The sequence below is a fragment of the Leptonychotes weddellii genome, chromosome 5 (genome assembly GCF_054177405.1).
Source record: "Leptonychotes weddellii isolate Sample4059 chromosome 5, ASM5417740v2, whole genome shotgun sequence".
Classification (NCBI taxonomy): Eukaryota; Metazoa; Chordata; class Mammalia; order Carnivora; family Phocidae; genus Leptonychotes; species Leptonychotes weddellii.
The window spans coordinates 27,644,261-27,668,393 of NC_138373.1; the positions used below are offsets into that span (position 1 = coordinate 27,644,261).

The following is a 24,133-nucleotide window of genomic DNA, read 5'->3' on the forward strand; positions in this document are numbered from 1 at the left end:
AACAAAACTGACAGCTGTATTATAATCACATTTCCAGTCACTTTATAAGATACAAATTTCATTTCTCCATATTTCTACTTCATTTCTGAAAAGGGGCCAGCAACATTATTCATCAAGCACACGGAGGAGCCGCCTAATTCATAGAGGAGGGGGAAATGCTGTTAATCCCATGTTTTCTGTCCCCTTAGAGAATTGGTGGTATACTTCAAACACGCTTTTTTCTGATCAGTCTAGTTCAGGGTCCTGGTTGCAAAGAGGGGCAAGGGGAAGAAAAAGCACAGCATTTTAGTTCCTAGGTAAAATGCTTTGGGGTAGCTCGACTGTTGAAACGAAGACCATCTGCTTGTTTAGAAAGCACCCAGGTCAGTTTAAGACTCTTGGTACATTTCTTTGTGGGGGGGGGGGGGCATGGTCTGCACTGGGAACCTGGACTATTCAAATGTCTGGTAGTGATGAACAAGCTTGGTTCTTAACTCACAATCCAACGGCCTCAAATTACTCAAGATAACATTTAGAAATGCCACTTTCATGTTAATGAAAGTGCCTTAAGTGTTTATGAATAATTAAAGGAGCTGCTAAAGCTCTAATCGGTTCAATCCAACAAGCCTTCTTAGAGCGCCTACTGTGTGCCAGATGCCATCAGGCATTAGGGATGGAAAAAAGGTGGTCAGCGCACCGGCAAGATGGCTGGTGACCCCCTGAACGCAGGGCTGGAGCGGGGTCAGGGGCGGTCCCCAGGCTGCAGGTCAGGTGACCAAGCGCAGGGGGGGACGTCCACAGGCAGAGACCCTGCATGCACTGTATCCCTTTTAGGGACAAAGAGCCCTGGGGGATGCAGGCTGAAGAGCCACAAAACACGCTGGCCTCCGGGCCCAAGCGCTTGAACTAACTTGCCACCAAGGAGCCATCTGAATCTGAATCAAGCCTTCCCTGCAGGTTTCGGTTCTTCGCCAAGCAGCCAGCACCCACTTTCCTAAAAGTCATCTTTCCATGAAACTTGTCTAACAGGCCTGCGTGGCCACCTCCATTTCTCAGTGTATCCCATGGACAAAAACAGTCATGCGGCTTTCTGTACTTGGTTTGTCAGAACTCCTACAGAAAACCTTCTCTCAGGACAAGTCATTCCCCATGTAGTGTGCAGTCCCGATGATGAACGCTAATGACTGCTGTTGGGAGGAGAGCCTGCACACACCACGGGTGATCCCGAGCATTTCTGAGGGAATTCTCTCTGTTATCTGCAGAGAAGTCCTGACGCAGGCACTATCATCCCCATTTTACTAAGAGAAAGAATGGCTCAGGGAGGTTAACTAGTTTGCCCAAGGTCACACAGCTGGGATTCAAACTCGGTTTTTTCCCTGAATCCAAGGCCCGGTCCCTAAGCATTAAGTCCTTGAATTACATGCTGGATTTTCAAGGAGTTGATTTCTCTCTTGCCACTTTCTTAGGCTTTTATTTTGAAAAATTTCAAACTTCCAGAAAGATTTAAAGAGTAGCACAATAAACATACACATGCCCTCCACCTAGATTCACCGTTACTACTTAGCTGCACTTGCTATACCCACACCGTCACATTTTTATTTTGTGAATCATTGTGGAACTGTAGGCAGCATGACATTTTACCCCTCAACACTGCCGTCTGTACTTCCTGAAAACAAAGACAGTCTCCCACAGAATCACAGTGCCGTTATCACACCTAAGAAATGCAATAATGACCTCAAATTATGTGATCCAATCACAATCTACATGCAAATTTTCTGTTTTCATAAAAAGTCCTTTAAAGCTACTTGTTCCTCTCCATCCAAGGTTGTCGCGTCTCTTCTGTTTTGATCATCTAGAATGATAATCTAGAACTGGCCCGCTCCCCCACCATGTTTTTTTGGTCTTCCATGACATTCACATTTTTGAAAAGCTCAAGTCAGTCGTCTTTTAGAGTGTCCCACAGTCTGGATTTGTCTTTTACAGGCTTTATTATTTATGCTATTTTCTCATTTTTTGCCAGGATGAGGCATATGACAACAACCAGATCATCAACGAAATAAGGCAACAAAGAGAATTTTCCAGAGCTGACAGCTGGGACCACAAAACTATCACTGACCGCGTAAGAGAAGCAAATCAATGAGCTCCCATTTTCACAGACTTACAATCAAGCCACATAACTTGCTTGGGGAGCTTCATAATGCTCTTGTTGGCAAAGAATATCTCAGCAGTTGGATGAGTTAGCCAGGAACTTCCATGTGGCCTACAAGCTCTCACCTGTCAGGACATCGAGATGAAGCGCTCAGAGTGTTAGGAACTGGGGAAATGGGGAAGCCTGCCGGGTCGCTCACAACATTCACGTTCATATCCATCGACAAACAGAAAGATAACAAGGAGGGGAGATTTGGCCCAAATTCAAACATGGATGCAGTCTTGGTGGAGTATGGCTGTCATCCATGTAAGTGCCCACAGCTGCACTTGTTCTGGGGGGAACGAGTGGTTTGCAGGTGGGGGGCACAGCCAGAGCAAAGGCCCTGGGATGGGAATGCATCTGGTGTGTCTGAAGACAAGCAGGAAAGCAAACAGAGCCAGGTGGTGCTAGATAATCCTCAGCTTCTCAGTGGCTGTAAAGTCAGAGTGGGAAGGAGGCCACGGTGAGCAAAGGGAGGACATGATCTGACTTATGTTTTAGAAGATGACACTGGATGCTGTGTTGAGAATAAACTGCAGGGGACAAGGCAGAAACAAGTGACTGGCTTAGGAGGCTGGCTGCCACAACAATGCAGGTGATAGAAGATGGCTGGGCAAACCAGGGGCCAGGGGTGGAGCTGAGAGAGGTGGTCTGGTCTGGATTCGGCTGGAGAGAGGGGCTGAAGAGGTGTGCTGACCAACGGGGAGGCAAGCTGAAGAGTAAGAGGGGAGTCAAGGACGAGCCCAAGGTTTTAGGGCCAGGATGGAGCTGCCACTGACCAGGAGACGGGCAGGCTGCAGGGGACAGCTCTGTGAGGGAGCTCAAATTCCACTGTGTTGGTGGTAAGCGGGAGCTGCTGAGCAGGCAGCTGGGGTTAAGTGAGGGCCCGAGGCTGGAGACAGAACGAGCTGGTGTGAAGCATGCCTGGCCCTGGAAAGAGGCAGCCCGCAGCTGCTTGTGGGGAGGTAGGCCCCATGGGACCAGACCATTTCAGATTCTAAGTGAGAGGGATCTGGGTTTGTGCAATGTCTTTTTTTTTTTTTTTTTTTTTTATGATTTTATTAATTTATTTGACAGAGAGACACAGCGAGAGAGGGAACACAAGCAGGGGGAGTGGGAGAGGGAGAAGCAGGCTCCCCGCCGAGCAGGGAGCCCGATGCGGGGCTCGATCCCAGGACCCTGGGATCATGACCTGAGCTGAAGGCCCAGGGTGCAGACCCAGAGTGCTCCTTCCCACTCTGACTTTACAGCCACCCAGGTGCCCTGTGATAAGATGTCTTGATTTTAAAATGTTGGCAACTCACGTAAAATGGCAAATATTCTGCCAGACACCAAAGGACATCTGTGGGCCTGTCTAACTGAGGGCCAGCAGTCTGTAACCTCTCTACGCCGCTATCGCCCTGCCTTACAATAATCCTGCAAAGGTGGGCATTGCTAGTCTCATTTTATTAATGAGGGAACTGAGGCTTGAGAGGTGGATTGATTTGTCTCAGGTCACATGGTGAGGAAGAGGCAGAGCTGGGATCCAGAGGCCAGATCCATCCTCTCCTGAGTCTGTGTTTTTCTGGGACCCAGGGCTTCCTCCATACCCTCAGCTACCTTCTTAAACAGGCAGGCCCTGGGCTAGAAACAGTGGGGGAGAGCTGACGGAAGGTCCCCTGCTGCTCACCTTGCAAGGAGATGAGGACAACTAAAATAGCATTACTGTTGTTAATAATTAGCTCCGAAGGCTCGATCGGTCGGGTTCCAGAGAACAAGCTGGATCAAACAGGATGGGTCTCCAAGCAATAAACAATCCACGTGCCTGGGCCATAGAGCAGAACGCAGGCGCGCTCGAGACCCATTTGCTGGGACAAACCGGGGTGTGCAAGAAGCCCGTGGGCACCACCTTTGGGACAACACTCCGCCAGGATTGGTCTCACAGGCCTGGCCTCTCAACAGGGCTCCCTGCTGGAACGTTGCCCCTGACCCCATAAATCTACCCTTACACTGAGGCCAGGGAGGCTCCTTCTGAGATGTAGATCATCTCACCAGGTGAAAAACACTTCTCACTGTTCTTAGGAGAAAGCCCGGGATCCCTGATCGACCTACAAGGCCCACACACTGGGCCCCGGGCAATCTCAACGTCACCTCACCACCCTGCTCTGCCCGGCCACACTGCTGCTTCTCATCTTCCTCAACTCCCCATCAACCCCAGGGCCTTCGCTCCTGCCATGCCCCGGGCTACTGGCACCTGCCCTACCTCCAGCTCTCGGATGGGTGGTGGCTCCCTCAGAAGCCTCCCTGACCTCCGGGCAGGTCAACCCCTGTTACCTGAGCTCCTTGGCACAGTGGCTGTCTGCCTTTGCTCTGGGTGATGATGTGATCGGTGTTCCCCTCCCCCACAAGACTGAGCTCAAAAAAGACGGAGACACTTCTGCCCTTGTGATTGGTCTGCACTTGAATTATTTAAGGAACAGACCCCATTAAAGCCCAGGACGTAGGCCTATTTCTTGGAAAGTCTGTCCCTTGTTCGGAAGTGATGCCCTTCCTACTTATCTGGGATTAACAACACTTTCTTTTATGAAATGATAGTTCATAAATGCTTTAAAAAAAAAAAAAAGACTTGGTAACATAAAAAGTTGGCAATCCTGTCCCCAGAGGTTCTGTGGGGTTTTATTTTTGTCCTGGCATTTCACTGGTCTGTGCAGTCCCAAGGTCTAGGACCCACGGGAAGCACTGCTCTATCCTACATGGACATTTTCCAGGCCCCCTAACAAGGGTGCCCATGCCTGGGTGAGGAGGCAGACCCAGAGTGCAGACATCTGCTTATGTGAGGACACTTCTTTGGAGGCTTGGGATCCCCCCTCACAGACTGTGGGTTTTTTTGAGGAACTGCCATCTCTGTTGTAACACAGTACAAGTGGAAATGCCAAGAGCTGTGCAATGGTCACAGGAGATGGCTCAGCCAATGGAGTGTCACCAAACACGGTAACTCTGAAATTCATGAAAGTACGTGGAAAACCACCTCCGAGGAGAGCGTGGAGAGGTTTCTGACCCTCTCCCCAGATATCCCAGCTGGGCTGCCTCCCAGCACCTCTTCTCTGCCCACCCAACTAACCTTCATTGTTTGTTTGGAACCAGCCCCTCCTCCAGGGCTGGCCCCCTGGCTTATGGAATCACTGTTCCCTGACTCCTTGCTGCCCGCACTGTCCCCAAGCTCAGAACCCAGAGTCCAGCTGGATCTCCAGCATTGCCACAAAACGCTGTCCCCAGACTGTGCTCCCCTCCCCCTTTCCCCACTGTTCTTGGCCCCTGGAACCCCGCTGGGCCTCCTAAATGGCCTCTCAGAGACTACACCAGGCACTGTTCCAGGCACTTCACATATATTAACTCATTTACTCCTATTATACAGATAAGAAAACTGAGACACCAAGACATTAAGGTACTTGTTGAAGGCTCTACACTGGCAAGTTACAAGGGCAAAGCTGGGATTTCACACCAGGCACATTCTGGCTCCCAAGACCATGTTCATAACCACCTCTCAGGTGGCCTCCCCAGCCCCTTGACATGGCTCATGGGCCTCTGCTGGGACCGTGGGACCTGGCCGTTCCAGTAGACCTTCAGATGGCTTCCCACGGCCCTGGACCTGAGACCTGGCTCATCTCAGCCCCTCTCTCCCCAGCTCCTCACCTGCTGGCCGCACCAGCTCTCGGACAGGCCATGCTCTCTCCCATCTTCCAGTGTCACCTCTCCCATCTGGTGGGCCTCAGTTTTGCATTTTCTCAGAATCTTCTGGTCCCTCCCTGCATGGCACTTGACCAGAGAAGCCTTCTCTAACCAGCGTAGGGGGTCTTTTCTCCCAGTTATACTTGAACACAGACCCCCGTTTGTCACCTCCATGGACCATCTCAAACAACGTGCGATTTCCCGTTGGCAGTCCTTCTACCACCACCCCCCCCACCCCAAACCGGAAGCACCACGGAGCTGAGACCAAGTCTGTCATCAGTTCCCTAATGCATCTCAGCTCCCAGCACAGTGCCTGGCATACAGCAGGTGCTCAACATGTAGCTGAACGAGTAGATGGGTTTTGTTGAATGGTTCTCATGAATGGATTTAGAAAATCCGAATACAAGATGAGGTGTGGGAAGCACAAGTTATGGGTACAACGTGTACATGTCAAGTGTCTACGTGGAAAAGGCTGGGAAGGAATCCAGAAGTTTCCTGAGGATGCCTGGTATCTACTTAGGATATTTAGATAATGGGGGAATTTCTCCTGAGTGTGATTGGCCTTATTTTCTAGAAACAGGCAAGACTCCTTTCAGAAGGCTTTGATGCCAATCCTGGCAGGGACCTGGCTTCTCCTCACAGCCTGCTTGTCCTCAGGGCACTCCCGGGGACTGTCGGTCAGTAGGCCCATGAGGGAACATACAGGAGCACCCTGCCTGGGTGGGGGTGTACCACCCTTCGTCTGGTCCCAAGTAGCCAGTGCAGTCTTCTTACCCCTCAAAACAGTGCCATCATACAAGTGACAAACTGGTTTAAATATGTCAGGCTATGCTCTTCCAAATGTTGTTAGAGCAGAAAATGCCCACCCCTGGGAGCCCTGAAGTATGAGTTCTACATCACTGTTTCAGCAGCTGCACCAGGGGAAACAGCTAGCTCTTGCCGCCCACTGCCCTGCCCCCTGAGCACCTGCTGTGCACCATGTGCTTCCCCAATGTGATCACATCTGATTTTCAATGGTTCTCCCTGCACGTCTTTTAGAACCATTTTAAAGGCCAGGCCACTGAGCCTCAGGAACATGAAGACCCCGAGCAAGGTGTCAAGGCCAACAACCTCCAACTACACCAGGGAAGGCCAAGGCAGATGTCAGTGGGGCCAGCCGGCCCGCCCTCCTGTCCCTGCTCCACCCAGAGCCGCAGCTGGGCTGGGGAAGCTCATGATCTGTAACGGTGGTGACCCATTCAGTGCCAAAGAGCAGCCCCAAGTCCTTCTCTGTGAGAGAGAAGTATTTATAGATGCAATGATATGATGTCTTCCATTGGCTTTACTACACTCAGGGAGGGCGGAGGTGAGGGGAGGTAATTTTGAAAAGAGAAATGGCGGAGCAGATGGAATGAGATGTAGTGAAAGAGTAATAACCTCTGAAATGCAGGCGGGGTATGTGGAGATTCATGGTGCCATTCTCTCTAAAAGTCTCATCTATTTTATCTCGTCAAGCTAGCCTTCCCTTCCCATCCCCCTTCCCTCCCGGCTGCCAGTCCCTGACCTGCGCCCCACGCCACTCTCCTCTCCAGCGGAAACAAAACAGGCTTGAGCACAGTCAGCTCTGCCTCTTTCTGCAGGGCGCGATGGCCTCCACCATGCTCCTTATCCAGAGCCCCTGTGTCAGAGGTCACCGGGCACACCTGCCCAGAGGCACACCTGCCCAGAGGCAGCTGGTCAGCAGACACGTGACGTGGCTTCTGTGTACTCTTAGGCCGTGGTTTCTTATCAGAGTGCGACAAGGTCAGTAAATACACTTTAAGCCGCCTCTTCCTGCGGTGTGGGGCTGGTGTGCCTTTGAGCCTGTCCGCCTGGATCACATCACCTTCCATGAAAGTTGACCAGCCCCCAGCATTTCTCCCTGAGTCAGCTTTCTTCAAATCACGGCGCTCATGAGAAGCATGCCCGGCTTCCAATCATTCGGCAAATATGAATGCCTTTGCCTATATTATGATGTTGCCTACATTTTATATACGTAGAAGGCATTTTGTGACATGCGAAGCATACTGATTTTTCCCCACTGGAAGGTCAGACACTCCTGCATTTAAGAATAATCACCGGGAGAAATACAAAGAAAAAAGGACACAAAGTCCAACAACAACACATGCTATCTTATTCTAGTACCATGTGCTCATAAAATCCATAAGTCCTAGTATTTTCTTTTTTTTTTTAAGATTTTATTTATTTTTTAGAGAGCGAGCGAGAGAGAAACAGCATGAGAGGGGAGAGGGTCAGAGGGAGAAGCAGGCTCCCCGCTGAGCCGGGAGCCCGATGTGGGACTCGATCCCAGGACCCTGGGATCATGACCTGAGCCGAAGGTAGACGCTTAACCATCTGAGCCACCCAGGCACCCAGTCCTAGTATTTTCTGGATGGCACTCTTTAGCAAAGATATAATTTGTGACCGGGCTGGGTAAAGACAGACAGCCATTACTTTCTTAATGGCCAACTACCCAAAAAGGCTCAGTTAAGTGATCTCAACTAGCAATCTAATCAATTAAAATTGATAAGTGAAATACTTTTAACCTTTATTTCAGCAGGGCATTCCTGGGGGTGGGGAGGGGGGAGAAGGAAGGAATGTGAATTCCCAGCATAAAACTTAATTCCATTTCATGGATGCAAACATTCTTGCTGCCCTGATGGAGTGGTCCCTTTGAAAGCAAGCTGTTTCCCTCTTCCCTTGAATCAAATCAGAGAAAGACTGGTTTATGGTTCTCTGCAGCCAACTCAATCAATTTAAACCCTTAGAAAAATCCCTATGGCAATTTCTCAAGGAGAAAAGGACCAAAGGAGATGAGCACAGAGCAGCCCAAAGGGGACTTAGCTTCCTTGTTCTTCCAAGAGAGAGAAGAAAAAAGATTAAGAAGAGGGCAAGAAGAAGTTAGGGGCGCCTGGGGATCTCAGTCCGTTAAGCATCTGACTCTTGGGTTTGGCTCAGGTCAGTCTCAGGGTCGTGAGATCGAGCCCCAAGTCGGGCTCTGTGCTCAGCAGGGAATCTGCTTGAGATTCTCTTTCTCTCTCTCTGCCCCTCTCTCTCAAATAAATAAATAAATCTTAAAAAAAAAAGTTAGTCAAGCAGGTAAAACCCGTAATAATCACAGAGAATCTTCTATTCAGGCAGAGTGCTCTGATCTTTATATGCATCACCTGCTTTAATTAGCAGGTAACACGGACTACAGTTCCTTGAGCACAGTTATATACTAGACACTATGCTCTGTCATATAATATTTCATATTATATTGTGCTCAAGTCTCAAAACAAGTCCATCATATAAGGAAGTCATCCCCAGTTTCCAGGTGAGGAAACGGAAGTTGAAGGGGTTTCAATCATTTGCTCCGGGTAATTCACAGCAGGACAGGGTGTGTCAAATGGATCAAATGCCAACCCTCATGGTCTACATCATGATCGCTGGTCACACAGCTGAGCACTTCTGTCAAAACTCATCCAATGGTACACTAAAACTTGGTGAATTTTATCAGATGTAAACTGTTAATTCAATAAAGCTGAGTTAAAACAGCGGGGACCCTGTCCTTACCATGTGGGCCATAAAGAGTGGCCATCTGCCACTCCTGCCTGCTCAGCTTCCATCTCTTTGTGAGTTTCCTTTGAGGGCAACCTCCCTCCTCCCTCTCAGGTGATGGAGTTGAAAAGAAATGGGCCCCACTTCCCAGCTTAGGGTTCACCACATGACCCTGGCCTCGCTCAGTAATGAATCATATTCCTCTGACAACGACCGGTTCAGGGATGGCCCACTGACCACCCAAGCCAGACCAGAGGAATACCACCTGCTGTGGACTTCCACAGAAGTTACAGGAAAAGGAAGCCCTATTTCTGGGAGGTCCGTTTAACTGGTTCAGCAGATTTTGGAGCTGCAGATGGCCACCTTGTTGGTACCTGGTGAGAGCCCTCCTGAGAATGAAGCCAGAACAAAGGGAAGCCGAGCTGAGACAGGACAGCAGCTTCCTGCTGACACTGCTTGAGTACCTAGATCCAGCTATGCCTGAAGGCAGATGTACTCCTGGACCTTCCAGTGACACCAGCTAATTCCCCTTTCTTTTTCCTTAAGCCAACCTAAGTTGGGTTTTCTGTCTCATAACCAAAGAATCCTACCATATCACAATGCCTTTAAGAAACAGAAAACCACCTTGCCCATCCGTGTGCACGTGCCCTATAGCAAATGGAGGAAACAGAGAGCTGTATTCGTATGAGGAGGATTACAGGAGCTCGACCAGGCTTTATACCCACTGTCACTTTTAATCACAGCCTCATGCTCATGCTGTCGAGGACAGCATGAGGCACTGCGTGTGGTTATGGAGGGAGCCCAAGGCTGCAAGCCGAGCGGTTCTCCGGCCTCCCCTCCTCTGCCTCACATACAGGCTGCTGGTTTGCATTTTTGAAAGTTTTCCCCTTTTTCATAGCAGAGGCCTTAATCATGGAATCCTACAGAAACCCCTTAATACACAAAGCCAATCATGCTACAGTTATGTGGAGGGCAGGGATGCTGGACACCCCAATCACCCTGTGCAGCTCCACCTGGGCTCCGGAAAGCAGAGCCCGCACAGACAAGACTGCCAGGTGCCCAGCATCCAGGGCCCCTTCTTTGAGTCTGGCAGGACACGCACACTCTGTTAGCTTTTGGTGACAGATCAACCGCAGGAGCAAACGCAGGTCGCACACGGACCCTCCCAGGGACACCGGAGCCGACGTGGCAGCGTGTGCACCCCTCCCCCCCCACCCCTCCCCCCCGCCAGGACTCACTCAGATCTAGCACATCATCCGTTTTGATCAGGTCCTCCTCCCGCGTCAGGGGCAACTGGGTTTCGGGCTCCCCTCGCAGCTGCAGTGACAGGGAACGGAGCATGAAGAACACCCGGATGGCCTGGACAGAGTTCAGGAGCAGAGGAGGATGAAGCTGGAGTTATTTAGGTGAAGTGCTCCATATGGAGAAATCACACAGTCTGTGACTCTTGATTTAAACAAAACAAAACAAAGTCCACTTGTCCCAGTATCATGGCTCTGGTGTTTTCAGAGCAAGGCCAAAAAAAAAAAAAAAATCAAAGGGTGCAGCCTGTTTTTAGTTCATAGGTTTAGGCCACTTCACCTCAACTGAGCACCTGTCATTTGCCAGGAGCTCTCTCCTAGTGCCATGTGACCTTCATGACACCCTTGCTTAGCAAGCAGCCGCATTTTGCAGACAATGCACTGGGACCCAAGGAGGCTAAGTGAACCGCCCCAGGTCACACGGCTAGGGAGGGCTAGAACCAGGCCTCTTCCAACTAAACCAGCACAGAATTTGGAAATCCGTATCACAAGTAACAGTGTTCCCATGTCCCGCCTAGTGAATGCGGGGGTAGGGAGGGCAGAAGAGGGTGAGATGCTCGTAGGGTTCGCAGCCAGCCAGACTCCGTTAAAATCCTGCCCCTGCCCCTCCCAGGGTGAGCCCGTTCACAGCAGAGTCTCAGTGTGCTGTGGATGAGACAGCAGGCCTGGGGCCTGGCCGGTGTGCCATCACATCAGTGCCCCAAGCACCCTCAGGCTGACCCAGCCACTTCCTGGGGCCAGAGACAGCCCCGCCAGCACAGGGATTCCTGGCCCGTGGACGAGGTGTCTGCGTGGAGTCCGGTATGGCCATCAGACGTTTCCAGAGAGCAGGAAAAACACAGAATCCCAGGCCCGGACCCAGAGAAGTTTGCGCAGAAAGCGGCTTTTACCGAGGACCCAGCCTGCCGTGAGTGCACCTGACCCCTGGGTCCTAGATTGGGGCTGAGGTGCCCACCGGCGAGAGTCTAGGAAGCGGAGGCACAGCCCATGGGAGAGGCCACCTCCATGCCACCTTCCCCGACACACAGCTGATGGGCCTACCTGAGGCACACGCCTGAGGGAAGCAGCTCTGGAGTCAGACACGTGAGGCCTGTGTTGGACTCACCAGGCAAGGCCCCTGGCCTCCATGAGCTTCGATTTCCGCATCTGTGAAATGGGGCGGTAGTCCCTGCCCTGCAGGCCTGCTAGGAGGCTCTGAGATAATGTGGGGGGGGGGGCGAGGGGGGAGCAGCCCGCATGTGTTCCGTAAAGGGGCCGCCGTCCTTTCCTCCAGCTACTGGATAGCTGGGCACGGGGGAGGGCATGGGGACAAACCACTGTCGCCACTGGTGAGCCACACAACGATGAATTCCAGCCCACTTTTGGTCTTCTTGTTTATAGTCCTGAGGCTAAAGGCCTGGCCCACTGAGAGGGGAGACCGCCCTTCCTATGACAAGGTGCCTCCCAAAACAAAGCGGGGGGGCAAATTCCTGCCTGCAAAGAGCAGGCCTTGCATGGACTCCTGCTGACCCAGGCAACAAGGATGTCCACTGGCACATTTAAACCCGAATCCGGCCTTGGCCTGGACCTGGCAGGAAACCTGAGCCACTGCCTCCATCTCCTAATGGAGAAAACTGGAAGAACAACCCTACCTCCTGGATGTATGCTGAGGTCACGTATTCCCCCCTTGTCCACCAGAAGCATTAGAGACAGATAAGCCTTTATATTATAACGATGGGGGTGGTAGTAGGGATGGCGGCATTAGTATTGATCTGATTGTCCTTATCAGTTTTTTAAAGTACAGCCTTCCTAAGACATTTGCAACAATCAGGAAAAAAAGGAAGTGCCTTTTCATTTTTTTAAAAATCAAAACAGCTTTTATTTATTAAGCACCCACTGTGTGCCAGGCACCGTGCGCACCTTACTGCAACGTAAAGCTGTTACGCGAGAAGAAACGGAACTGGGAGGGGCAGAGCGATCCAAGTTCACGCTGCTCGTGATGCCTGAGCTGGGCTTGGAACCACCAATGTCTGATGTTTGTGTCACTTAACCAAGCCCACAAGGACACTCGCACGTGTGCACCAGCCCGAGTGCAGAAAGCCTGAGACGCAGGTGGCCCCTTGAACTATATGGCCATCTGAGCTCTCAAGTAAGGAATCATGGCCTCGGAATTGAGGAAAAAGGCCCATCGGTCAGGTCCAAGCTGAGTGAATGCTTCATTTCAGTGTCAAAAATCCATTCCTCTCAAAGGTTCTGAAGGCAAAGAAATCAAGCAGGACCCTTGCTGGGGGGTAAAAAAGAGGAACATGTGTGCTTTTCTAGACCATCACTCTGAGAACCTGAAACCTTCCAATACAAAAGGAGTTCGGAATTTGGCTCCTAATATAGACCTTTTTGCTTTTGCTCTGGAAGCAACAAATGGAAAATATTTCCAGAAATACAAAAAATAATGACAATAATACAACAATAAAAATATAAAGAATATAGAACACGCTGACGAGCCCCACAACTTCGGGAATCCACGAAAGAGAGGTAAAACACCAGGATAAGGGTCCTCAAATTCATCCCACAGCCCCCTAAACAGTAAGTGCCCCCCCTCCGCCGCTTACCCGAGACCTGCCAGGTACTGGCGGGGCTGGACCGTGTCATCTCCCTGAAGCCTCTTAACGACCCTCTGTGGTTCCCATTTTACAGACCGGAAACCAAAGCCCAGGGATGTGAGGCAGCCTGCCCACAGTGACTCAGCTAATAACCGGACTCCAAAGTCTGTGTTCTTCCAGCCACATGCCTTTGCCTTCAAAAGATTTAAGGCTGGGGAACCAGGCTTTTATTGAATGCTTCTCTTTACTTTGCCAAATAAACATGCACTTTAAAAAGTATTAAAAAGGAAGAAGGAATTATTGCTTTCTGATGCTTCCACAGAATGCCAGGAAGACGGACTCTGGAAGCACACACTAGCTTTGGCAAGGGGTGACAGCTGAGCATGCTGAAGTTAAAGAGGCTCATCCCGTGTGCTCCAAGGCACCTGGGAGCAAGCTCTGCAGCAGGGTCGTGGAGAAGGAAGTGGGGTCATGGGAGAGGAGTCCACTACAGTGGGGCAGGATGGCTTCAGGGTCGAACAGAACTCGGCGAGTGAGTCACGTGAATTCCCTGAGCCCGGGCTCGAGTTCTGGGAATGGAGTACCCACCGGCCCTGATCTTGGGGCCTCCCTGGAGGTGCATCCTGAATCGAGAGCTCAGGTCCAGCCCTCTCTCTGCTTCCCTTGTCACATTTGCAAGCCATGGAGTTCGGGGGGCTGTCACCCAGATGAGGAGCCCACCAGGCGTGGAAGTGGCTGTGAAAAGCCAGTCACTCCTAAGAGGGTGCCGAAGCAGTGTCACGTGGGCCCGCCCCGCCCTGAAAGCCCCTTGGCAATATGGGGAGCGTCACACAGAAAATGTCCGTGCCCCCTGAACCAGAAATTCTACTTCTGGGAACTTTTCCTAAAGAAATAAGCCAAAAGAAAGAAAACCCCGTATTCGTGAAGCTGCTCAGGACAGTTTAGTTGAAAATAATGTAATACTGGAAGCAACCAGAATGTCTAGCAGCAGGAAAATGCCTGAGTAAGTTACGGCAGAAGTCGCCAGATAAACTTTCACGCACCAGTAAGAAATATGACTGAAATTAAAACCGCATCCCAGCACAGAAAGCTTCTCACTGTACAAGGGAGAGAGGGAAGGAAGAGACTGGAAGGAAGACCACAATGCACTCTTCCTACCGGCATGAGACGATGTGACTGAACACAAAGACAGGGAGGAGACACGAAAAGCGTCTAAGCTTTCTTTGTTTAGGGTGATGAAATCACGGGAAATTCTTTCCCTCTACTTTTGAAACCCTATGAGATGTGCTTTAATGTGTAATATGCATCCAAAGAATAAAGAAAAATATCCTATTTCCTTGCAGGCAATAGCGATAAAAACAAAAACTGTTTGTGGTTTTACGTGGGAACAAGGAACAGAAGTCAGGAACAAATAAAATTTCACGCGACTATATTTATTTCATACTGGCTTCCAAGATTATCACAGACGGCCAGTGGCTTACATTCAGATCTTGAGATTCACCAGAAATTCCTCTCCCTAACTCTCTTCTCTACGCTGAAGCTTCAGTAGATGGCTAAAAACTCTCTTTCTTTCCCTCCTGAGACGTTAGACTGCTCCACCCCTGTTCAGCCAACATTTCCTGAGCTCTTCCTGCCTGCCGGGCACCTTGCAGTCCCTCTACCTTATCTACTTTGGCCAGGAGCTGAGAGACAGGATGCACTGAGGCTCAAGGAGGGTAAGCAACTTGCTCAATGTCACACAATTGGAGCTGGGATTGAACCCTGGTTGGTCCCACGAGCCTGTGTTCTTTCTTAACGGCTTCTCTCAGCTGCCCCTGGGATAGGTCCAGCCCACGTCCCCACTTCTGCTTCCATGTTCTCATCAGATCCCAGTAGTTCCTAAAACCTTCATTTCAACGTGAATTCCCCTTATTAGCTGGCATGGCTCAGTGGCACTCTTGCTATTTTGGTCTTATATTATTTGTTCACGGTCTATTCTTGCATTTTGCACAGTGCCTGGCTCCTAGAAAAATGCTCAACAAATACGTTGAATGAAAGAATAAAGAGTGTGATTTGCAAAATGCAAGAGGGACACCATGACTTTCAGTGTCGGATGCCTCCCCATGGCCTGAAAGGCCTAGCCATCCTCCTGTCCTGTCCCCTCCCCTCCACTCTGCTCGTCACCTGCTCCTTGAACACGCTATACTCTTTCGCATCTCGGGGACTCTGCACTCACTGTCCCTTCGGCCCTGTTCATTTCTGCACCATCTGGCATCGAGTAGGCATCCAGTGGCTCTCTGGTGATTGGATGACTATTTTACAGGTTAGGAAGGATGTATTAGTACGGGTTGTTTGAACTTCTTTAACAAGTCCTCAAGGAAAACGAAAGGTGGGATTTCTGAAAAGTGTCAGCCTCCTGAAAGTTAAAAAAAGTCTACTTGGTGGAAAAAAAAAAAAAGGGAAGAAGAAAACGTTTGAATCCAAAAGGATGAAATGGAATGTTCTTTGGATACAAGCAAAGAACTTGAAACAAACCACATAAGCCCTCAATTGCTTGCTAAACCATACACTTCCTTTAGCTCAAATTCAAAGCACACTGCTGTGTTCTGATGTCTGAAATGGTCTAAGGAGCTAAGCTTCTGGATGATTCTAGACAGCTGCCTTGAAACAGGAACTGGACTGAGGTGAGTGGTCAAAATCCCCCTTTAGAAACTGATTCCTGAAGTCAGGGAAGCTTCTCTAAGGTAGATGGCTTCACTTTGAGATAGTCAGCGCTATTCTATATATTCTGCAACCTTCTCCCTGGTTCTAAACCCAGGGACCCTGAGACTTGAGGGTTGATCGTATAAACTTGTCAGACAAAGGCTGAACGAGTGACTCCAGGGAAGCCCAGGCATTCCTGGGAGGTCTCTGTGCTTCACATAGCAGTTGCGCCATGCATCTCATCTGGGGAAAGGGAGGTGGGCAGCACGACCCTGGGAACTTACAACCAAGTGAGATGTCTGGGGCAAAAGGAAGAAGGGAACCCCTACCCTCGAGAACTCTTACTGGCTTTCTGTGCTCTGCCCTTCACTGAGTCCTCGCAATGACTCTGGCAAGGCAGGTACATGCTGCTTTGAGACGGGAGAAGGAACCCCAGAGCCCAAGCGACCCTCCCTTTGCCATATGCCTTGGCCCTGAATTTCTCCCATCCTCTCCTGTAGATCAGGACCGTCTGCCCCAACCCAGCAGGGCCTGATGCCAGGAAGTAGCTAACAAGGTCAAGGTCCTCAACGGGCTCTAAGGCCCCAGAGATCAGCCCCCTCCAGCCTCATCACTTCCCACAAAGCCTCCCTCACTGTGGGCTGCAGCCATGTCCCCTCCTTGGAGGTGCTGGAGTGAGCCACATCTGTCCAGGCCTTTGCCTTTCCTGGCTGCCCAACCTATCCCTCTGCCACCCATTCTACATCCCTCCCCAGGCAGGAGGAGGCGCCTGACCCCATGTTCCTTTAGCAACAGCCTCAGACGCACAGACTGGCAATGCTCCCTTTCCTACCTTGTCCTCTAGACTCTGACTCCTTGAGGACAGACATGTTAGGTCCCTACTGTCCAGCACCAAGCAGGGCTAGTAAATACAATGAAGGGAGTGGTGGGAAGCAGGCCACACTGCCTGCAGGGAGTCCTGGCTCTGCTACTTATGAGCTGGGGGACCACGAGCCAATCACCTGACCTCATCATGCCTCAGTTTCTTCCTCTGCAAGACGGGTTCATATAATGCCAACTTCTTAGGACGGTTGTAGAATTACATGAGGAGGTTCACATAAAGGACTGATGGGAATGACTCACTTGGTATCAAAGAGGAGCTCATCTAAGTGTTGAGAAAACTGGGGGCCCAGGGACCAAAAAGAAGGCAGAGGGCAACCCAGAGCGGCAGCTCTCCCCATTCACAGCCTTCCGGACCTCTGGCTCAGGGGACGAGGCGGGCCTTGGGGACAGGACCTTCGCTCTAGCCTCGCCATGGAACATTTCCGAGGCCAACCAAAGGCTACAGGTGAGCATGCCCGCCCGTGAAGGAGTCGCCAACACAACCCATGTTTGTCAAAACCAGCCCTGTGGTGAAACCGGGGCCAGTGATGCCCAGTGCAAACAGTGCCACCCACAAACATGCTCGTGTGCCCGGCCATGGGGCCTGCAGGGCTGGCTGGGAGCACGAGGAAGGCGGGTGTCACTGGCTCAGACAGGGTGGGTCCTGTGGTGAGGTCTGCAGGTTTGGTCAGACAGCAGGGAATGTGCACTGACTTAAAACACACAGGTCGGACTTCCTCTGCATCTCCCTCCACCCCAGGCCTCCGAGGCCAAATCATCGCCTGGGTAGAGGAAGGCCACGGAATCCTCCTGTTTGAGGCAGATCCAGCAGGTCACTCCTGCTTCTCAAAATCCCAAAATTAACACCTCTGCCGCTCTGGTTAGAACGGGGATTAGCTGAGAAGAAGAGAGCAAGGAGCTCATCGAATTTATCCCTTCATGTCTCCAGGGAATGATTTTCTAGGAAGAGGTGATGGTGCTTTCTAAGAAAGAAACTGATCTTACGCGAGAGATAAAATACTGTGAACAGCCCTGTGAGACTGCTTCAGAAAAAGTGCTGATAAGGGACGCACACTCCAGCAGGGTTCTGAGAACTCCTCTGCTTTTCACACGTGGGAGCGGACTGGCAAGAGTCACAATCTCATTTGTGTGTGCCTCGCACCCAGATCCCTCAGATACCTTATCAGCACACCACTGCTCCATCTCCGGGGGTCCCGAGCCTCCCTGGGAGAGGATTTCACACCAGGGCCTCACCTGCACTGCCTGTTCTCGGCTCACTCCCCCAAGTGCCTGGCAGCAGCCCAGAGGTGTCCCCCCCAGAGCCTGGGGCTGGGGCCCTGCTCTGCACCAGCCAAGGCAGCCTGCCTGGCCCTCACACAGGGGAATCTCAATCCTGTTTTAGCCAAGGGCAGCTGGCCTTGGGAAGTTCCTCCCGGTGGCAGGGCGCCAGGGGGGTGTCGTCCGCCCCCTGTCCCGAAGTGGGTTGGAAGGCGGGCTCTTGACCTGGTCAGCTGGCGGCCCAGGGAGAGGGGGGTCCTGCCCGCACTTACTCACCCGCCGGGTCTTCTCCACATCGCCGCACGGCAGCCGCTTTACAAAGTCAATGCCGGTCAGCGGTGTGCCCGTCGGGGGCAGCAGGATGGAGGCGTCCATCATGAGATACTCCACATTCATTGGCTTCATCTAGAAGGAGAGACATTGTAGGAAACCTCACCGAAGGGGGGAAGAGCATGGGGCAGGTTACCCAGGCCCCTCGCCTGTACCTGCGCACAGCTAGTGAGTAAAGCAAGCCCACATTAGGGCTGGCATGAGGTCTCAAGGCAGCCAGGCGTGCGAGACATGAGCCGTTGTTTCCCAAGACACAGACCTTTCCTTCCCTTGAAGTGACAGCTCAGACACTCCTGGGAAGCTGCCTCCGTGCTGTGAAAAGCTGCGCTCTCCCACTGGCTCACGCCCCTCCGGCTCACGCCCCTCCACCCAGCAGGGAACGGGTCCCTGACCACAGCCCGCCTCCCTCCCTTTGTGCTGTCAAGAATGACGACAGCAGACTAGTGATGGCAGCTCTCAGTTATCGTTTATCTAGAGTGGGCTACAGACTGTGGGCAGGCGCTGACCTACAGGCTTTGCGTGCGTGATCCTCCTTAACCCTCCCAAAGACTCCAGAAGGGATGTTTCCTGATCCGCTCATGAGAAAACGGAGACTCAGCCGGCAGGTGGCAGAACTAAGACGCAGACCCAGGCCTGCCCTGCTCCAGACCCCGTGACTCCTGCCACATGACCACCATCCCCTTCCTTCCTCACCACCTTGCTGTCTTTACCTGGGATCATACAACAAAGTCACTTACTGAGCATCTACTAAGTGCCAGGCGCCTGCAGGGCTCACCTCCTGCTGTACAGCGATGTTGATGCTGTTCCTTATTACAGAGGTGGACACTGACCTCAGAGGAAGGGCGTATGCCCACAGCCCCTGGGCCACAAGGGAGCACAACTGTCTGCCTGCTTCCACACCACCTCCGGGAAGCCTTCTCTGATTACGACGACATGGTATTGACACCTCCCCTTCTGGAACTCTGCTGCATCAGTACGGACATTGAATGTGCACGTGTTGTTGGACACGGACACTTCATTTCCCTGACATCATAAAGGAATGACATTTCACAGGGTACATTTCCTACAGAATTAACTTTACTCCTCCAAGCATCACATGCTTTTTTGTGTGTCTTTTTGGGTTTTTATTTTTCAGAAAGTGGGCCTTAATCATATTACACTCTCTCCCTCTCCTGGAACATATAGCTGACCACATGGGGCAGTTGTGGTGAAGGCCCAGCTGTCTGAGCTAGGGGGCCAAGGAGACAGTTTGTGCTGCTTGTCTTTTTCTTTTAGCCACCCCCCAAAGGCCTGGGGTCCCCCATCCTGAGCCCCTTTATCCCAGGACCGGGTGGCGGAGCCCTGAGTCCCACCCCGGGGCCGCCCTTGGCATTGCCTTCCAGCCTGCCCACCGTTCCCTAGCAGCCCCCCTCCGCTCTGCCCCACCTCCCTCCACCACCTTCCTGGTGAGCAGTGCCGACGGCTTCTGTTGCACTCATTACACCTCTGTGCTAAATAGGAGGTGATAAGAGAAGTGAACAAGGGTCTAACATGAAGGCATGGCTTCAGTGCAGGGGTCTCCATGAGCACCTGAGGGCCTATCTCCACTTCATTTAGCTCAGCGGCTGCTTTCCTCAAGTCCGACCTCAGGACTGACTTTCAGGTATGGGGGCTGGGGATGTGTCCCCTCTCTATTTCTCTAGGGGGCCTGGCCCTGTGCAGACCACACAGTAAACATGGGACAAGACACACAAGCACAGCCCCAGAAGCTCCCCATGGCAGGAGGGGGAGGAAGCAGATATTCCTTGTGCGCACACCCCACAGGAGGCGCCTCCTAGGTACTTCAGACCCAGGCGCGTGGTTTGGGCCCCATCTTACAGATGGAAAAAATGAAGGCGCAGAATGTAAGCAACCCACTGAAGGTCACGCAGTTAGTAACAACAGCAGAGGGGCGCCTGGGCGGCTCAGTTGGTTAAGTGTCACACTCTTGGTTTTGGCTCAGGTCATGATCTCAGGGTTATGGGATCCCGCCCTGCATCAAGCTCAGCGGGGAGTCTGCTTGAGACTCCCTCCCTCTCCCTTGGCCACTCCCTCTCTGCTTCTCCCCCTGCTCACACACACACCGTGTGTTCTCACTCTCTTTCAAATAAATAAATAAATAAAATCTTAAAAAAAAAAAAGGCAGAAACTGAGCAGGGGTTTAGGAGCCTGAGCTTTTCTACACCGTCAAGCGACATAGGAGGCTTAACGTTTCCAACAGGAATCCAAACTGTGGAGAATTACATTGCAGAAGGGGACATCACAGGGGCAAGATGAAATGGTAGCTAAGCCCCAAATCCACTCCACTCTGACTACCGGTCCAAAGAGTAGAAGACCGAGACAGCCTTCCAGGGGCTGGGGGAATAACGGGGAGCAGCGGCCATCGCCAGGTGTGAGGCACATCCGAGCAGCCTGTACCTCACCAGAGGAGGCCTTGGGCGCTACTGGGGTATTTCTGGAGATGATCTATGCCAGTTTACAATTTTCCCTGGAATAGGCTCTGCAGAGGCCTTGGAAGTGCCGAGGGCGAGGATGTGGTAAGGGCCCAGCAGTCCATACCCGGTGAGATGGGCTTGGGAGCCAGGAGACACTTAAAGCAAGCTGCTTTTGTCTTTGCGACACTTTAGACACTTAGGTTTACTATAAACTTCTGGAATCACTTCATTTTTTTTTTTTTTTTAAGATTTTACCTATTTATTCATGAGAGACAGAGAGAGAGGCAGAGGGAGAAGCAGGCTCCCCAAGGAGCAGGGAGCCCAATCCCAGAACCCTGGGATCATGACCTGAGCCAAAGGCAGACGCTTAACCGACTGAGCCACCTAGGCGCCCTCACTCTTTGATGAGCAATGTCCATGAAAAGGACATTTATCATCTATTTACTGAGTGCCAACTAAGGGTCAGACGATAGGGATGCACAGAAATGAACAAAACAGAGAAAGCTGCAAATCTTCTAAACCCATCTTTTCCCATGACTTATGCCTGATGGACAGAGGGAAACAGGGCAGACTCTGGGCCAGTGCTGTGGATTCAAGGATAAGCAACACGCTGGAACATTCCGGTGGCACAGCAAAGAAGGGCAGGGCACTGGAGGCAAATTGCTGTGCTTTGGAATCCTGGTTCTGCACCTCCCTGGCTGGACAGGCATGGGGCCTCACTCGACCTCTGATCCTTGCCTCCTGATCAGGGTGAAAGGAGTCTATGCTAGCAGCCCCTCCCATCAGGTTGACAGGGGCAGTAACAGGATGAACACATACAACGTGTTCTACACTTCTGACAAGGCACGAGTCCTCAAAGATTATTCGTATCAAAGTGAATCTTTCCGACCCATCTATGGCACAGCCCACAAAGGGGAAGTGGGGGTCATCTGAAATTTCACCAGTGGCGGGGATCAAAAGGCACCATTTCCAATTCACTTCCCCACCAATCTCGGTCAGAAAGGCCCCAGTAAGACAGCTTTCTCTCAGTTTCACCGGATGAGCCGTGCAGGCAACCAAGTGCGTCCTGGCCCCTCACTTACTGTCATGCTCCTGTACTCATCTTCAAACATGTCCAAGAAAATTTCTTCTCCCTAAAAGAGGAAGGGAGAGAGATTATGCATATTTTTTTCCATAAACACCAAATTATTATAAACTCCAGTTCATGGCTGTTGGGGCCATCTGGTTCTCATCAGTGAGTTCTTGTAAATCACCAGGAAGTAAGACACACACGTGAACACGAACACACACGCTCAAATGAAAGCCCAAATATCATATTCCACCTCTCAACGTTTCTCTTTTTTTTTTTTAAGCATGTGCAGTTAGATTCCTTCTGTCAAGGCAGCTAATTAAAACGACAACAAAAGTAACACCATATATAATTAAACTATAAAAGTGGGTGAAATTGCGAGTGTTTCACATCATCTATGTGTTGAGAAGGGTTGGAGAAATGGGAAGCCTGGTTCAGGTGCCATGTTAAATCTATGAGGCTCCACGCCTCAGAAAGGAAGCGTATAAGCATACTTAACACTAAAATTACACAGCTTGTTCCAGTCATTTCTGAGGCACACCTGTAAGGCTCTGCAGTTCTGCAGGGCGGTGGTGGGTAAGACTCTGGCTCTGAGACACGCAAACCAGGGGCCCAATCCCAGCTTTACCTCTCAGAGCCTCTCTCTGGTTCGCTGCAAGACTGGAATGACAGCCCATGTCTATGCAGGTCACTGCGAGGATGACAGGAGTTAACCCGAGTAAAGTGCTGACCACAGAGCCTGCCACTCAGTCAGGGCTGGCAAATGCTAGCACTCATGGTCATTACGGTCACCCTCAGATGAAGCACAGCTAGGGAGGGGAGTGGAGATTCAGCTGAATGCATCATGACTATTCAAACTGTCCTGTCTCACTCCTAAGTCCCGAATCTCTCTCTCTCTCTCTCTCTCACACACACACACACGGTCAGGATGGGAAAAGGAGCAAGTCCTTTATATATTTTTCCAGTTGAAACTTGAATACTCTTGCATGGCGTAAGAACCACAAAAATCACAATCCTGAGAACATCCAAAAGCTTCTGAGATATTATACTTAGGGTATAACATTTATAGGACAAATGAACAATCTGGGTAGGGAGAAGAGCTACAATTCAAATATAGCTCTCTTTTGGCTAAAGATATACCCTCTGGGAAAATGCCTACCTATATATCTCTGTCTTTCTGACTTTGCAATGCAAAGGCTTTCTAGGGGGGGAAACAAACGAAGAGCCGTTATCCTGGAAAGAGACCCAAAGATGACTAATGCAGCCGTGAGGCTCCCACTCTCTTCTGGGCTTTGCTGAGGACTTGTATCCTCGCTCAGAGGCCAAGCCCCTCGGGATGGCCTATGGGAGCCTAGGATCTCCTCCCCCACGCTGGGGGCCCACAGTGGTCCACCCTCATCTGGGCATGTCCACCATGTTGCAGCTGCATGGGGTCGTCTGCGCCTGGTGAGGTGGATTTCCAGATTATAAGACCTCGCTTTCTCTCAACGGACACCGACAATAATGGACAGTGGCTTAAAAAGCTTCCTGCAAAGAAAAGGGATCTGCTGCATATGTGCCTATGATTCATGGCAGTTTGTAGAGACTACAGATAATGAAAGCAGGTGAACAAGAAGAAGATGGCAGCGCCGACACCTTTCCTCCTCCAGAGAGGTTCTCTGTATCAGCCAAATGACCATGGGAAACCCTGGCTAAGTGGACCTGGGGAGACCTGACGTGGAGGTCAAAAACTTGGGGAGCTACAGGGCCAGTGTGAATGTGGATTAATCCATCTCCTGCTGACAGATGATGTGCTTCCCTAAGAATACATCACGCTTTAGATATAGAGCAAAACAAAACCATCACAGTGAGATATTTCAAAACTAACCATCTGGAATCTGAAGAGGACATCTACAAATTCCCCAGTGACTCAGAGTCCTGGTGGCCCTTTACAAATCTCACTGAACTTAATGATAAAGGTTTAGAAGCCTGTATGAGGTGTCTTGGCATACATGTCTGTAAATGACATACATGCATAAAATTCATAAGTAATTCAAAAGTTATTTTATATGGAAAACATACATACCTCATGCATATATTAATTTACATATGTAATAGTCCCGTGCATGCATGTAATTCACATTTATATGTAGATTCATCAGTAAACA

The 24,133-nt window shown here is 50.9% G+C and overlaps 1 protein-coding gene across 12 annotated transcripts in view; it reads right to left on the minus strand.

The window, feature by feature from the left end:
- Positions 1-24,133, minus strand: part of CLEC16A (C-type lectin domain containing 16A) — a 194,689-nt gene that overhangs the window by 85,112 nt on the left and 85,444 nt on the right. For all 12 annotated transcript variants that reach the window (XM_081820022.1, XM_081820023.1, XM_081820029.1 and 9 more), the window contains exons 16-18: positions 22,000-22,050; positions 18,411-18,539; positions 10,672-10,792 (exon numbers count right to left, since the gene is read on the minus strand). In XM_081820022.1, the coding sequence (XP_081676148.1) occupies positions 10,672-10,792; positions 18,411-18,539; positions 22,000-22,050 (301 nt within the window). The remainder of the gene's footprint in view (positions 1-10,671; positions 10,793-18,410; positions 18,540-21,999; positions 22,051-24,133) is intronic.